This window comes from Corvus moneduloides, chromosome 3, assembly GCF_009650955.1.
Source record: "Corvus moneduloides isolate bCorMon1 chromosome 3, bCorMon1.pri, whole genome shotgun sequence".
Taxonomy (NCBI): Eukaryota; Metazoa; Chordata; class Aves; order Passeriformes; family Corvidae; genus Corvus; species Corvus moneduloides.
This window is the reverse complement of record NC_045478.1, coordinates 107,695,095-107,710,381: the sequence shown is the minus strand read 5'-3', so window position 1 is coordinate 107,710,381 and position 15,287 is coordinate 107,695,095. Positions and strand designations below refer to the sequence as shown.

General features: G+C 36.9%; 1 protein-coding gene across 10 annotated transcripts in view; it reads right to left on the bottom strand.

Moving 5' to 3' along the window:
• Positions 1-15,287, bottom strand: part of CDC42BPA (CDC42 binding protein kinase alpha) — a 184,279-nt gene that overhangs the window by 112,397 nt on the left and 56,595 nt on the right. For all 10 annotated transcript variants that reach the window (XM_032103270.1, XM_032103268.1, XM_032103269.1 and 7 more), the window contains exons 3-5: positions 12,147-12,238; positions 5,967-6,050; positions 1,552-1,647 (exon numbers count right to left, since the gene is read on the bottom strand). In XM_032103270.1, the coding sequence (XP_031959161.1) occupies positions 1,552-1,647; positions 5,967-6,050; positions 12,147-12,238 (272 nt within the window). The remainder of the gene's footprint in view (positions 1-1,551; positions 1,648-5,966; positions 6,051-12,146; positions 12,239-15,287) is intronic.

Below are 15,287 nucleotides of genomic sequence, written 5' to 3'. Positions count from 1 at the left end.
ACGGTTAAGCTTGTTATCCACCAGGACCTCAAGCAAAGCAGCTTTCCAATCACTTGGCCCCCAGCATGTACTGGGTTTGTTTTATTCCACCCCAGGTGCAAGGCACTGCCTTTTTCTTTGCTGAATTTCATGAGATTTCACTCTGTCCAGTTCTCCAGTTTGTTGAGGTCCATCTCAAGGCAAACAACAGTCACTGTTCAACCGTATCTACTGCTCAACCTACACAGATTTTTTTTAAAGGCCGCTTCTGTTACACATGATTTTAATAAAAAGCATACAGAGAACTAGTGATGATACAAACTTCCAGTATTACTGATAGTTTGCCCAGGAAGCTGCAAAACTAGCTCCTGTCAGCAGACTATCAAAGATGAAGAACAGAACCTGCTCTGTGCTTAGTGAAAACAAGGAAACTGGCAAGAATAAAACAAATTCTAGCAGGCTGTTGTGGAATATATAATATTTTCCTTGAAATGTTGTTAATGATAAGATCAGAATTACACAATACATGAGATTATTTTTACTGTCCCCATTAACAAAGCATGAAGCTGGCTGGGAGGTATTTAAGCCAACAGTTAGACTTAGAAATGCAGAGCCCAGTCTTCTGTGCAAACCTACCAAAACCCGTGGATCCCCAAGCATCTGAGCTGGCAGAACAAAGTGCAATATAATGGCAGAAAACACTGCAAGTCTGCAAGAGTTCCATGTGTAGCACTTCATGTATGGGATGGACTGGGAGGAATAAATGACTGTGGCTGTTAGTAGTTTTTTAAAGAAATTATTAGAATTGCTAATGATAGAGAATCCAAAGCACAGAGCAATAAAACCCAAACAATCAAAAGCCATCAATGTGTTGTTGTTTACTTTTTCAGGCGTAAATATTACCAAAACTGTATCACAATCAAAACATTTTTAAGTGGGAAGGATTTTATAGAAAATTGACCACTATTACTCATATTAGCTTCATTTTGCAAGTCATTCAAAATACTCAGAAATTAAATAACATAAAAGAGACACTTTAATCTACAACTACAGCTTCCAACTCTTATTTATGAGCATTTAGTGGCGTTCTTCCATGCTGCAATAACATTTTATTGTTTTGAGACAGCTTACTGAGTTTAAGTCCTCAAAATAGTAAGTTGTTTCAAAACAGGGCTACTCCCTATTTCTCTCTGTAAAACAGTAATCAGCATGGTTAATCATAAAAAACTGAAGTAAAATAGAAAATGCATGTTAGTAAGTCCACTTTTAATGGAATGACAAATTGTACAAAGATTACGCAGATAGACCAGTGTTTATCAACAAATGCAAAGTGGTCTAGAAAACAAAGCTGCCTTTCTGAGGTATTTACAACAAAACTTTCAAAGTTTTCGACCAGTCTCCACCCTTCAGAATCTTATGCACAAAATCACAGATCCTCACGTGATCTGTATAGTCCAGAACACGAAATTAACAAATAAACTACGTTTCTGTCTCAAACCACAACTAAGACTCTGCATTTCCACCCAGACATATATATATACACACACACATATATATAAAAGCAACACTCACTAAATAGTTTTCATCCTGGAATGCATAATGTAATGTTGTGATCCACTGGTTATCTCCATTCACTAACACGTCTCTCTCTTCTCGAAAACAGGCTGTCTGAAGGGGAGATAAATAATTATAGCCTTTAAGTAAAATATATAAAAAAACATTTAGCAAGCTGACTATGTTTTGACATTATATTCAGGGGAAAAAAAATCCAAAATGCCTGTCAGTTAAAAAGCCATTTATTACACTATCCACACAAGACAAAATATAAAAAAAAATAGATATGAGAAGAGCCCACCTTCTTCAAATTTAAACAGTTATACCTCTCTGTACTGTTAAGTGAGGCAAAGGGATAAATAAGCTGCTGCTTCCCATTGTCTAAAATGTCAAAATCTTGAAGTATCAATAATGACAGAATAGCAGTGTATGATTAAGAAAAACAATAAATAATGGCATTAGGTAACTGTAACTGCACGAGGAGTCAGAAAGCTGGAATCTGGAGTCTTGTGTCATTGTTTTATCTCATCATGCTGTTGTCCTAGCTTTACACTTGAGTTTCCATATAAGCAAGGTTCTTTTCATTTGAAAGTAGCTGCCAATAACTCCATGTAGTCATCATTTGACAATCATTAACCACTTGGGGTTTTCTCCACACCCCTTGCTCAGGAAAAGCTGGGAGAAGTGAATATTGCTCTTGCCAGATATAAGCTGTTGATCAGACATCCCAAGAGGTTTCCTCTCAATATACTGGAAAGAAAAACAGGAGGCAAGAGGTGCCTTCAAATCAAGTGAAACAGAGGAGGAACAAGAACTGCCAACAAATGTTTTAATTGTGAAACACAGGTTTGTACAAGACAAAAGAAGATTAAATGTGAGGAAAATAACCAAGTGCAAAGCAGCAAGGTATTTAATCCAATGAAGGTCTTGCAACTTGCCCTGAGTAGTGAAAAAAATACCTCAGCCGAAACAACTTTGCAGAATGACAGACAAAAGTGACCAAACAGATGTAAAGCCAAAAAAGAAACTACAGCAAAGAAATCCTATAAACATTTTGAAGGGTGTGAGTTCTGAAGCTAATATCACAAGAAAACAAAAGATACCAAATAACAAAGCCAATGCACAATTTTGTTCAGAAAAAAATATGTAAAAGATAGTGCAGAGGAAAGAATAATATTGTATGGGCTCTATTTAGAAGGCAGATGGGGAGTTTGAGAAAAACACAGACCATATTCTATCCAGCACACTCTGCTCTTCACAAAGATGTTTCATCATTTTGAACCTTGCTCTGTCTCTTCCATTTTCGAGACAGCTAAGTTTAAAGGAAATTCAAGCCTTTGCTTTTTATTTTTTCAGTTTGATTTGCAAATCCAATAGGAAAATACCAGAACCCTGGCATAGCTTTTGATGGCTATGAGATTTGGAAAGTGAAGAATGAAAAGTGAAATATCATTTGAAATTGAGCTATGCACAAGAATACATGCAGCAAAAACCGAGCAGAAAGTAACTCCCTCCTCCAAGCAAATAAACCACCACAAGTGCTTTTTTTGGTGAATACAGTGAGTAAGAACAATGCAGACCAGGAAAAATAAAGATGACATACTTTAATCATTGCACAATGCATGAGATAAATCAGTAAAATTTGAGAAAATAGCAAGACATACTTAAAACAAATACCTTCAAAGGTTATTGAATGAAAAATAGACTTGGGGTAGGAGAATGAGTATGGATCATCCTCAGAAGGAAGAAAAGCTGTTTGATGCTTCAGCTTGACTTTTTTCCTTCCTTCTTGACATATTTCAGAAAGAGATAACTATGAACTCTTGTTTTCACAAGGATAAATAACAGGTAGTTTCTCTACTTGTTATGACACAATTCATAGGATTAGTTACTAGAGAGTTTATATAATTCCACTTGTTTTTGCCATGATTTGACAAAAGACTGCGCATTCCTTGAGCACTCCAGACACCCACCTCCGGGCAGCATGCCTAGAGCTGAAGCAACAGCTACTACCACAGTAGATCACAGCTGAGACAGCAACAGCCAGAGTTGAAGTGGTAAAAAAAAAAATCCAACAACAACAAAAAGAGACAGTAGCAGTGGTTCTTTTAATTAGTAACATCGCTCAATTAAGCTTTCTTAAAATGAAGCCTTTTTTGTGCCATCCATTATTCTGGCATTACACTTCATCTTCCCCAGGCAGTCTCCTTGAACTGTTGGCAGAGACCTCCAGAGGTCATCTGATCCAACTCTCTTGTCATAGGAAAGCCAACTCAGTGCAACAGCTGTATCTCTCCTGTTATCGTGGCCTTCAAGCAGCAAAGAATTTGACCTGCTCTGCTGTTTGGTGCTCCTGTCCTCACAGCTCAGAGTCAGCACTTCCTGGGGGTGCTGACTGCTGCCATGCTGCACAGTATTTGTCCTGGTCCCTCCTGAGCCTCATCTGGCACCAGCGTGGCACACGTGTAACTCTAAGTGACTGTCAACGCTCAGGGTAACAGGTCTGGGAGTGTAACAGCAAGATGTCACACACTTCCAGGTACTCCTTGTATCAGTAACGTTCCCAGTTCTACATCCCATCTCAACAGGGACAAGTATTTGGAAAACCTACGCTCTGTGTTATACAAAAAAGAACACCGACTTTGCAACCTGTATCGTTTCATCGTAACAAAGTTTTTGCACTCAGAGTTTGCAGTTGTCAACCTTAATCTGGCATTCTCAAGACTCTTCTGAGTACATACTCCGTTTTTGCTTTTACAAATGACTCCCACTTCCCACACTGTTGATACAGAGATATATGAGCATACAGATCTATCTATATGCTCTTCTTGTGTTTTTGGACTGTGCGGTTTTCCTGTGTATCTCAGTGTTAGTGCAGCACACTGCTAACAGAGCCCAAATGGGTCATTTTCCCCATCAGTAGTAAGAAGTGCATTCATGAATGTTTAAAAATGACAGGTTATAGTTGCTGAAGGTCATGCTGTATAATGCATTTTCACTCCAGATGGTTCTCTTTCCACTATATACCCATGGGTTACAAATACATGGAAAAACATAGCTGTAATTCTTTTCAGGCTAACGGTTCAGACTTTCAGAAATTCAGCTGGACCCATGGGAAGAGTATTTTTAATACCTTGCATAGAGAAAAATTTTTGAAACCTATTTATAACTGTATGTTAATGAAAAGGAACAGTTTTCAAACTCACTTTAAAAGGGTACATTTAAAAATAGAGTGGAGCTTTATTCCTGGTCTTTTCTTTTTCACCAAAATAATAAAACTTACAGTAATGACATTTGTCTTGGAGAGAAATACCTCTTTGTATCAAGACTACTGCCAGATTGCTCAGTATTTGAATGATTTCTGGATAAAAAGGAAACACATTGTGTACATCTAACCCCAATCTGCAAGCCATTTATACTTCTTAATGTGATAACATTTTCATTAAAAGAGACAGGATGTGCACACATCAGAAATTGGCTTTAATTTGTCTGAATACATTTTTTTTAAAGTGTGATGGTTTCCCATTGATCTCATTTCCTACCAAGATGTAATTAAAATATAAATGCGGAAATCAAAATAAACTTGGAAGCAGTTGAACAGCAAGGCAGCCTGAGAGCAGCAAAGTTGAGGTCTCAAATAAAAACTATGTATTTATGAGTGTATTTTTAGTATGCACAGATGAAGAATTTCAAAGCAAATTAGAGAGTTAGATACATTTTCCATCTAAAATTAATACACAAGTATTCAGGTGTAGACTGCATGTTATAAGCTTCCTTTCAAAGGAATCCAGGGAAATATATCAAGGACTTCATGAAGAGCAGAGTTGTATAATGAAGGTAGGCAGCTAAGGCAAAAGCAAGGCTGCTAAAAGAGCTGTTCCACCTTTTTCACACACAAAATGGACTCCAGCTTTAATGAGGCACTTTTTTTCCCGTATTTTTGCAGATGAACGTTTTTAGGAAACATGCACTCAAATTAATTTGAAACTTTTATCTTTCTGATTTTTCAGTCTACTAATTGGGCCTTGACTAAATTCCACCTACTGATAAACTAATAAGTTTGATGAGCTATGGCTCAGCAATTACCTTTTTATAGCTCAGTAACTACCTTCCATCATGGAAAATACTTGCTACAGACTACATTCCCAACTGGAATAAATGCATTAAAAGATCGCTTGTGTAGTTGGTAATTCTTGGGCAATTACAGAAAAGACCTAATGTCAAAAACATCCAGCCCCACATAAGTCAAGATTCCAGGCCATTTTAACCCTTCTGATGAATTGCTTTAAGCTTATGTAATATTAATCTTTTACTGTCAGTAAACAGTGAAGCACCTCCTCCATCCCTCTAATACACACAGAGCCTTGTGGACATTTGTGACAATTCAGTAGAGTAAGAGGGGGCACAATCATGGAAAACATTACTGATCTTACTTCAGCTCTCTTCAGCATCTCCCACTTATTAAGTATCTTCATGGCAAAAACCTTATCTGCATTTTTCAGTTTTACTACTGCAACCTGGAAAAGAGAAATGAAAGATAAATAAGTTACAACACGGAAATGCAGATTGTTTCCATTTTTACGTAACCTTGCAGTTTTGGAGGTTTTTTCCTGAGTGTTCTGGACACATTTTTACTATCAACACAATACTACACCATCAAGAGAGAAACACCACAACGGTAAAGGAAAATTCCAAGCCTATTGTAAGCTGTCATTCTGTATCACACTTTCCCTATGTATAATTTTTTCTAGGTGACCATGAATGTAAAACTGGTATTTCTCAACATCACACTTCTTGCTCTATCATGCTGTCATGAAACTCTCTGGCCCTATGCTTTATATTCCTGGGCTTCAGTCCTACACACTAATTAAACTCTAGAGCCCTCAAGAAAAGGTAATGGCATAGCAGATTCTAAGTCAAGATAAAATAGTGTCTCTTTGGTTTTAAACACAAATAAAACTGTAGATTTGCCATAAAACAACTTCCACTCTTGTCTGAAATAATGCACTAGATTTTCTTCAAAGATAGTATGACTTCACAGTTTTCCACCTGAAGTCCAACGAGCTCTTTATCATGTCTGTTGTAAGTAGCAGGGAAACAGCGAAATGCACAATTTCTAGAGAAGTAAAACTTAATAAAACAAGCCTGCCCAGCTGCCCCTCCTCCCCTCATAGTTTCTGAAACATTAGATGCCATAGGCCTCTGTAATAATAAATTAACAAAGTTCACTGACACCATCCTTTTCTGAGAATATTAGTTTTGTTTAGCTATAATATAAGCTAACATAGAATATTTTTAGGAAAGAGGGAGCGAAGAAGTTTACACAAACTTGTTCCCATAGTTCAGGCTTCCTTGGGCATGGAAAGCTCAGTGTTTTAACCAAAATGGGTATGGAAGTGCCACGAACTCAAAGCTGCTGATCACAACTAGACCAGCATCATCATCCCAACTATAGAAAAGTTCAACAATCACTGCATTTTAACAGCCATTCTCCAACTATCCTATTCTGTCTCTTCCCTTTCAAAGAAATCTTAAAGCTAAAACAGATAAAAGTTTATTTCTGTGTGCATCTGGTTACAAACCAACATGCTGTCACACAGATTATCATCATCTTCATCCTGCAGGCCAGTGACAAAAAAATATGAAGGTTGATTCCTACATTCCTTTCAACTCTTTCATAATCAGTAAACCAGCAATGTGTGAAGACAGGGAAAACAGAAAAAAAAATACAGGATCAGACAGTTTGAAGAAAGTGTCATGCGAACCTCTTTCAACCATCTTCAAATGTGTCATCACCTGCAACAGCTTCACGAACAAGCAAAAGCACAGGTTAAAGGACTGCAATACTCTGATGTCTAAACCAACATGTATCTCACAGAGTAGCTCTTGCCTAGCTACAGATTCACAGCCCAAGCAGCTGCCACTTCCCACATGGGCATTATCAGCCCTGCTCTTGACACTGCTGCCTTCTGGGGTTGCAGGGGGAGGGAGTGGCTGGGAGATAAAAGGAGGAGATAAGACAGAAAGGTACTACATTTATTTGTTTAAACTAGTTTATGGACTGAAATTTTTAAAGGTTACCTCACATGAGGTTCAAGTTCAGATTTGGAATCCCTCAAGGAACCTTCAGATTTGAAACACAAAAATGGATTATTACTTTAGCCTATAATAATTTTAATTCATAAAGAATGTGTGCTCTGCTGTACACAGTAAGCCAAGACTGAGAATCACAATTTTTTTTTAGGGAAAGATGAATCCTCTGCAGTGATACATAGCCCAGAGCACGGATTTGATCTTGATTATCCTTTTGCTTTACTAGCTAAATCTAAGTTAGAAGCTCTGGCAAGCCATTATCTGTATCAACTTCTAGTGAGAAATGGCAGGAGGAGAAAGCCTTGACATTGCACCACAGCGTTCACACTGTAACCTACTTAACTTGGGTGACAGGGACACCCCCAATGATGCAGCCTGTGGTATGAAGCTACAATGCCGTTGTGCCCAAAAGACCTTTAAGGGTTTTGGGACTCTTGCAGGGACAAATTAAAAGGCTATTCTAGCTGCTGCTGCCCAGCATGGAAAGTAAGTTTTCCCCACCATTAAACACTGGAGTAGAGGCAGCCAGAGGCATAAGACAATACAAGTATTTCAAGGCCAATTTCAGGATTTCATTTCTTGCCTGTAGCATGCTCAGTGCAAGGCTGTGTTATTCTGCAAAGGACTTGGTCATTGAAAGACACACAGTAACTGCACAGCTGCCTGAATTTGCAGTCTCCTATTCAGCATTCACTTGGACACAACTGCAAGAGCTACAGCACTGCCTTTGGCGAAGATTTGGAACGCAGGCCTTCTGTGGCATGAACAAGGGCTTGGTACCTTCTGCGAATGTGTAGCAGCATTGAAGAGTGACTAAAGAACAAAAACAGACTCGTGTTTACCAGCTGTGTTTACAATCAGTCAGAAGCTTTTAGTCTGTGAAAGCCATTAATGTTATTCCATATCAATAACCACCACACACAAAAGATCACAGACACCATTGCCATCTTTCTGCAATCACAGCATGTTTTTGGGGGTATCTCAGTGCTATACGAAAGTAAATTCTAAAATGCTTATTCCAAGACTGTGAAAGTAAAACCTGACAGTTCAGCAATGAGCAGACTGGTGCAGTTTGTAATTGTAACAAAAAAATTCTGAATCACGATTACAAACATATACACAGAGTATTTACACAGAGTGTTTACATATACACAGAGTATTTACTACCTACACAAAGGCACAAATACAGTTTTGTTCTGATCTTTTCTCTTCCCCAGTGAAGCTGTCAAAGAGCAAAGAAAGGGTAATCATTCCTGTCCTAGTGATCCTCAAGTGTCTTGCTACTGGAACTTCTTAAAATTAGACTTTTTAAAGGATGGGGTTTTTTTAAATTTTATTTTCCTGTGAGCAGCCCAAAAAAATATGATTGGTATGTGCTGATATAAACATCTTGGTTTAGTCAGAAACGGAGATTCTTCCCATTCTTCCAATCATTTTTCGTATTTCCCACAAACAGCAGTATAGTTTGGCATTCTGTCAGACATCTTCTGCCCCAAGCTTGACTACTTGTCTCTATGGTATTTGTCTGCACTTTTCCTTTGCTTGAAAAGCAGTAGCCTTATACAGAAAAAAATCTAAAACAGAAGCCATTAAAATTGAAATGAAAAGAAAAAGAAGAACAATAAAAGTAGAAAAGAAGATTCAACACTGGTTTCCTTGTCCAGCAAGAACAAGCAGACAAGAAAGAATGTTACTGTTCATAACTGTATGACAAAATTTAGGAGTAACTAGCTCATTCTCGAGCTACAAAATTAATTCTCTTCAAAATATCAACAATTTAACAACCTAATATTTTCTAGCATAAGCATACACTGAATTTTTTTTTTTTAAGCTAGAATAGAACCAACTGAAAATTTTGGTATTAGAGCTTTCACTAAGCTGCTCTTTTATACTGCTGAGGGACACCACCAAGAGCTGTTGCCCAGTTGCTTCACCTTTCCTAGCAGTGTTTTTAAAGTCTTCGTGTTTTGCGTTAGGTTTTCCAAACCATGCTGCTCAAAGCCAGCACAATGGAACACTTGAAGCCCACATTATTAATTTTACCATGATAATCCTGCTCCTCCCCCAAACGAAACATCTGTGTTTTCTAAAGACAGCGCTCTCACATAAAATTGCAAATAAGTAAATGTATGCATGCAGAGGGAAGGGGCATGTGAATAATGTGACAAAAAGGAAGCCTTCTCAGAAAGCAGAAGAAAGGGTAAGGGGAAAAACAAAACTAGGCACAATGAATTCTTACAGTTATAAGCAGTAACTAGTTTAAACTACTTTTTCTCTGCATTAAACTTGTAAAAACAAAGTGGGAAATATTTCTTGACTATGCAAATTGAAGAAATTGAATAGCGTAAAATCAAAATAAGAAAAAGTCTGAGACCGTGCCAAAGAAAACTTGCACTAACTTTGTAGTCTACAGAATTTCAGAATTATGTTGATTCAGGAGACAAAAATTACCCCTCCCAGTAACCTAGAGCAACCTTGGTCTCATTTATAGATTGCTGGAAAGAAAATACATTCTTTCAGATTTCTTAATCTGTCTCAGTAAATACAAGTATTGTGCAATTTAATATTAATATAGTTTTTTGTGGTTTAAGTAGCAGTAAAATTTGGTGGTCCTTTTTTCACTCTTCCTCAGATATTTAATGGTTATTTTACAGGAAAATTAGCAATTTCATATAGAACTTCTTAGACAAATGTCTGTGTAGAACTTGTCTTTGCTAAGCTAGCAAGACATATATCCTTCCAAATATGTATTAACCCCCACTTTAAGAACATAGAAAGCCAAACATCTTCACTGAAAGAACTTCAGTTTTCCCCTTCCTGAAGATTTTGACAATTTAATAGAGTCATGCTATCTTCCTCAGATAAGGAATTAGAAAGAAACACTGTTCCTAGAGGAGGAGAACTAACCAATTACACAGACTGTCCCCAGAAGAGGATGGGGAAAGTTACATTCTCACTGTTCATGGGATGATTCACCACAAAGAACTTCCTGAGAAAGAACGACGGTTTCTTTGCGGTTTAGCTGCTGTGGAGTTTGATGCTGATTTAGCAGACAAAAATGACTTCTCTTAAAAACACAATATAAGGCAGGTTTTGTGTATGATCCTTCCGACAAGAAAGCACCAACATCAGCGATTTTTTCTTATATTTAACACAGTCTGTACACGAACTCAGCTGCAACTCCTATGGTAGCTCTGACCAGGGCTAATCTTTTAAGCAGACATGTTTACATCAAAATGGAGATTGCAACATTCTCTGTGGCAGAGGTTTAGACTGAATATAAATTATCCATGAGTAACTTCAGCCATCAGTCTCCTTCATATAGAAGGTTTACTCCAGATGGAGCAAAACCAAGAGTGATAAAGCAGCTAAATAACTTTTTTTTGTTATTTTTACAGCTGCCCAATGATTATATTTGCACATAGGGATTGGAGTATGTAGTGACACGCACTACAGTAAAAATTCCTCTTCCTTACATACTACCTACAGGAGTCTACTCTTCCATAATCACAGACTAGCAAAGACTGATTTTCACACAAGATGCAAATATGCAAGTGAATCTGAGAACAACTCTCCTCTGTCACATGCCAGAGCCTCCAGAAATCCTCTCCTATCAAGCAGAACTTCCATCTCCAAAGGCAATGAAGACTTTGATCAGAAAAGTCTTATTCTCTGGGTTTCAGTTCACATGTATTTTCAGGCAGTATGGAGTACCTCCTGCAGAAGCTTTACACACTTATCCACATCTGCAGTGTATTTGGGTATGAAAAACTCAAGGCACTGTTGTACATTAGATTGCTCCTCCTACAGTGTCCTGCGTGAAAAACAAAGCTCATGCACCCAAAAGAATTAAGAAAAATGGGGCAGAAAGCTAACACTTTTAATTTAAAGTTTCCTTGACCTAGTGATCAACACACTTGTCTGGCAACTTCAAATAAGATAGAGCTTTATCAGGAGCAGCAAAAAATTGTATAGTTTGATAGTAGCAGGTGACTACTGAAAAAGAAAATAACATCTGCTACAGTCCTTGAAAGAAATACAGGAAAAATGTTCAAACATTCATTAAAATAGGAGACTAAATGACAGAAAGAGAGAGATTTCTCTATGTTATTGGAATGTCAGTATCAATATTTGGCTATTTAAGCTGCAAAAACTACTTTCAGACTATACAGTTATTAGGAAAATTAGAAATTATTAGATCTCTATACCATCAGCCTCCTCCACCTCCTGACCAGAAAGAATTAGTCAAGCAAATGATTTATCCTCAGACAGCTGAAACATGGTCTCTTAATCCATGTGAATCTGCCTTCTCTGAAAATTCACAAGACTTAGAAAGAGCTGCCAAAGTATGTATATATCAAGATGTACTTGTATCAAACATTAGGTGGGCCTATAATATCCATTATGGCTAAATAACGTAAAAACCTGTACATCAGTGTATTGTTATTAACAGTCTCTCCTCACTGCTGCAGGTTTGCAAGAGAATTACTCAAACCCTTCCACATCCTTCTCACACATACCTCCCCAAAGGCTCCTCGACCAATCACCTTCAGAATCTCAAAATCTTCTTTATGTAGTCGCATCTGTTTCACTTTAGATGTAAAAGGTTTGGCTGAAACAAAGGGGAAAAAAAAGAATCATTTTAAAAAAACCAAAAAACAACCCACACAAAAATCACAAAACAAGGTAACAGTAACACAAAATAGATGAAATCAGAGCCCTAAAAACAATGGATCATTTTGCTTATATACCTATGCATCTTAAAGGAATACAAGGAAGTTTAAAGCTAGAAATAACGAAGTAAGAACTAAGTCCAAATGGCTGTGAGAAAAAGGTTTATGAAGTAAGCTTGCTTTTGCCTTTTTTTAATTTAAAAAAAATGTAGTCAAGCTGACTATATTTTTCCACAGCTTTTGAGTTCACAGACATGCACTGCATCTGTGCTGTATAACTCTGGTTGCAAAAGCAAAACATAATAAAATGAGCTCACTTTGGACAATATTAATTTATTTGCCAATCAGCCAAACAATACTGTATTCAATAAAAAATTAAAATGGTGATGAATGGTAAGTGGAAGGACAATATTATTGGCCTACACAATGTATTATGCAGTGTTTTTTGAAAACTACTTCTTCAACACATGGAACACTTAATAGTCAATTCTTGGGTTTGGAAGGAAGAACAGTTGCACTCAAGACATTATTAACACATTCACTGAAAAAGCTGAATATAATTTCAACTTAAGCTTCATTTCCTTCTTCTTTTTCCCCTCTTTTATAATATATTTGAAAACAGTAAGAAAAATAATGTATTGTATTCCAGAAAGGTAAAACCCCAGCACTGTTTGCAGTAAAACAGTCTCAGGAGGACTATTCCCCTCTTTCAGCCCCATTTAGCACTACAACCAACGAGTCCTGGTTCATTAATACATGCTCTCTGCATGCATGCAAAACATCCAAGTTACTGATAACTCTACATCAAAACCTACACAACAATACACTTGGTAAAAAAAACAAAACAAAACAAAACAAACTTGAAGTAATTTAGCAGGAAAAGGAGATCTTTATAAAATTATTGTTTTAAAAGCATGTTTAATACTTTACACAAATGAAATCTTATTACTAAAACAGAAACTTCAGTAAATATGGTTCACAAAAGACAGTTTGATAATCCATACTGGGATGGGTCTCAGGAACATGAAGTTCAATTTCTGGCTCAAAGGCAGTCTAGCTTAATGATCCCAAACAAGCCACTAGAGATACTGCACCCAGTTTCACATCTATGAAACAGGGATAGTATTTTTGTAACAGACAAGGCACTGACCATCACATTCCTGAATCACAATAAAAACCAAAAAAGCACGTTGTAAAGACACCATTTTACAAGGCCCATTATAACCTTACTAGCTTATGCTTTCAGGGTACAGGGGCCCATCTATGTCCATTTCTCTCTCTACAGAGGCTGATGGAATCAGTGCAGCTTTATTTGCAAGGAAGAGTTGTAACAGGCATCATATTGCAGAACGGTTTGTTCAGAATAACATTTCTAAGCAGAAATGGGGAACAGTTTTCAAAAGCTCCAAAAGCAAATGACCCTAAGTAAGAACCAAGTTAAATATACCTAGACAATGTGTAAGAAACCAAATTTGGGTTCTCCTAGAATTCAATATTTTCTCTTTCTAACGATATGAAATAATCCTGCTAAAAACCACTATTATATTAATCAATTCAATATAGAATTTTAATATTAACATGCAGGCCTTCAAGGCACTACCGCATCCTTGTCCAAAAGCCTACTGCCTTCTATTCAGCAAAGCAATTTTATAAGCTTGAGACACAAGCTACCTGTAGTATTAATACTTAAAACCCCCAGTATGAATACTTAAAAACTTTTCATCCTAGTCCTTAAAGTAGCTTTGTAAACCATATCTGAACAACAATGATACAAGAATGCAGAGACTTATGTTTATAATGTATATATATATATGCAGCACACCGCCGGTAACATGAGAAGTACAATGGATGAAAGCCTTTAAAAATCTCAGTGGTTCCAAGTCTGAACTTGGTCTCTTTTTTCTAAAATACTCAGACACCAGGAATCAATTCTCTACCAGGAATTACATCTGTTCTAACTACAGGAATATCAGCTTATGATTAAGAAAACCCAGCACTGGGTCCAAATAGTAAAGATGCAGCCATATAACACTGAGATTTTCACTTTAGTTGATACTTCTACTTTACATTCATAATAACTTTATTCAAAATACTGAATTATAAAATTAAAATAAAAATTTGTATTACATTTAAAATACTTCTAAAATGTACTTTAAACAGAAATATATTATTCAAGTTCAGAGAGGTTCCCCAAACTTTCAATTAATCTTTTATTCCTTTAAAAGAAAGGTCTTGCAATAGAAAAAGTGATAAGAAAATGTACTGCCTTACTTGGATACCCTGAGCTGTGCTACACTAAGTGACTGAACACAAATATTAATACTACTGACAAATACTACTGAACAAATTAAAACAAGCCATTAGAGCCTTTTAACCTGAAAAACAACTGATTGAAAACAAACATGTAGTTCTCAACTTCAACATTTTTTGACCATTATAGGCCTGGCTAGAGTACAAGGCACAATTTCTTGCTAACGAGCAACAGCATAGCTGTTTAAACCACAAAGCTCTTCTTCACTTTATATTGCAAGGAAAGGCCTGTCATTCTTTAATTATTACATGCTGAAATCTTCCAGGGTTCCCATAGGGACACTGGAAAAATAAACATCACTATAACTACTTCAGTAAAATAAAGACGACAAAAATAGGTTTGGAGTAGGTTAAATGATTTGTAGTATCAGCATTAGTGGAAAAGTCTGTAAAACCTCCCTCCTCTTTAACTTTTTTATCACCTCTAGCAGAGACATCAATGTAGAGCCAAGCAGCTAAGATAGTGCCCCAGGGGGAAAAAAAAAAAAAAAAGGGGAAAACAAAAAATGTAAAGAAGAATTGCCCTAGGAATGTGCTCCAAATAGCTCGTCCCAAAAAAGGTCAATTTGCTTTATCATCAACGTTGTTTGTCTGCTGTGCAAACATCTGCTGCTCTTGTGGCAACAGCAATGTTAAGTATAGAAAACTTGGCCTGGCCTGGGGTCTTGGAAGGCCTCT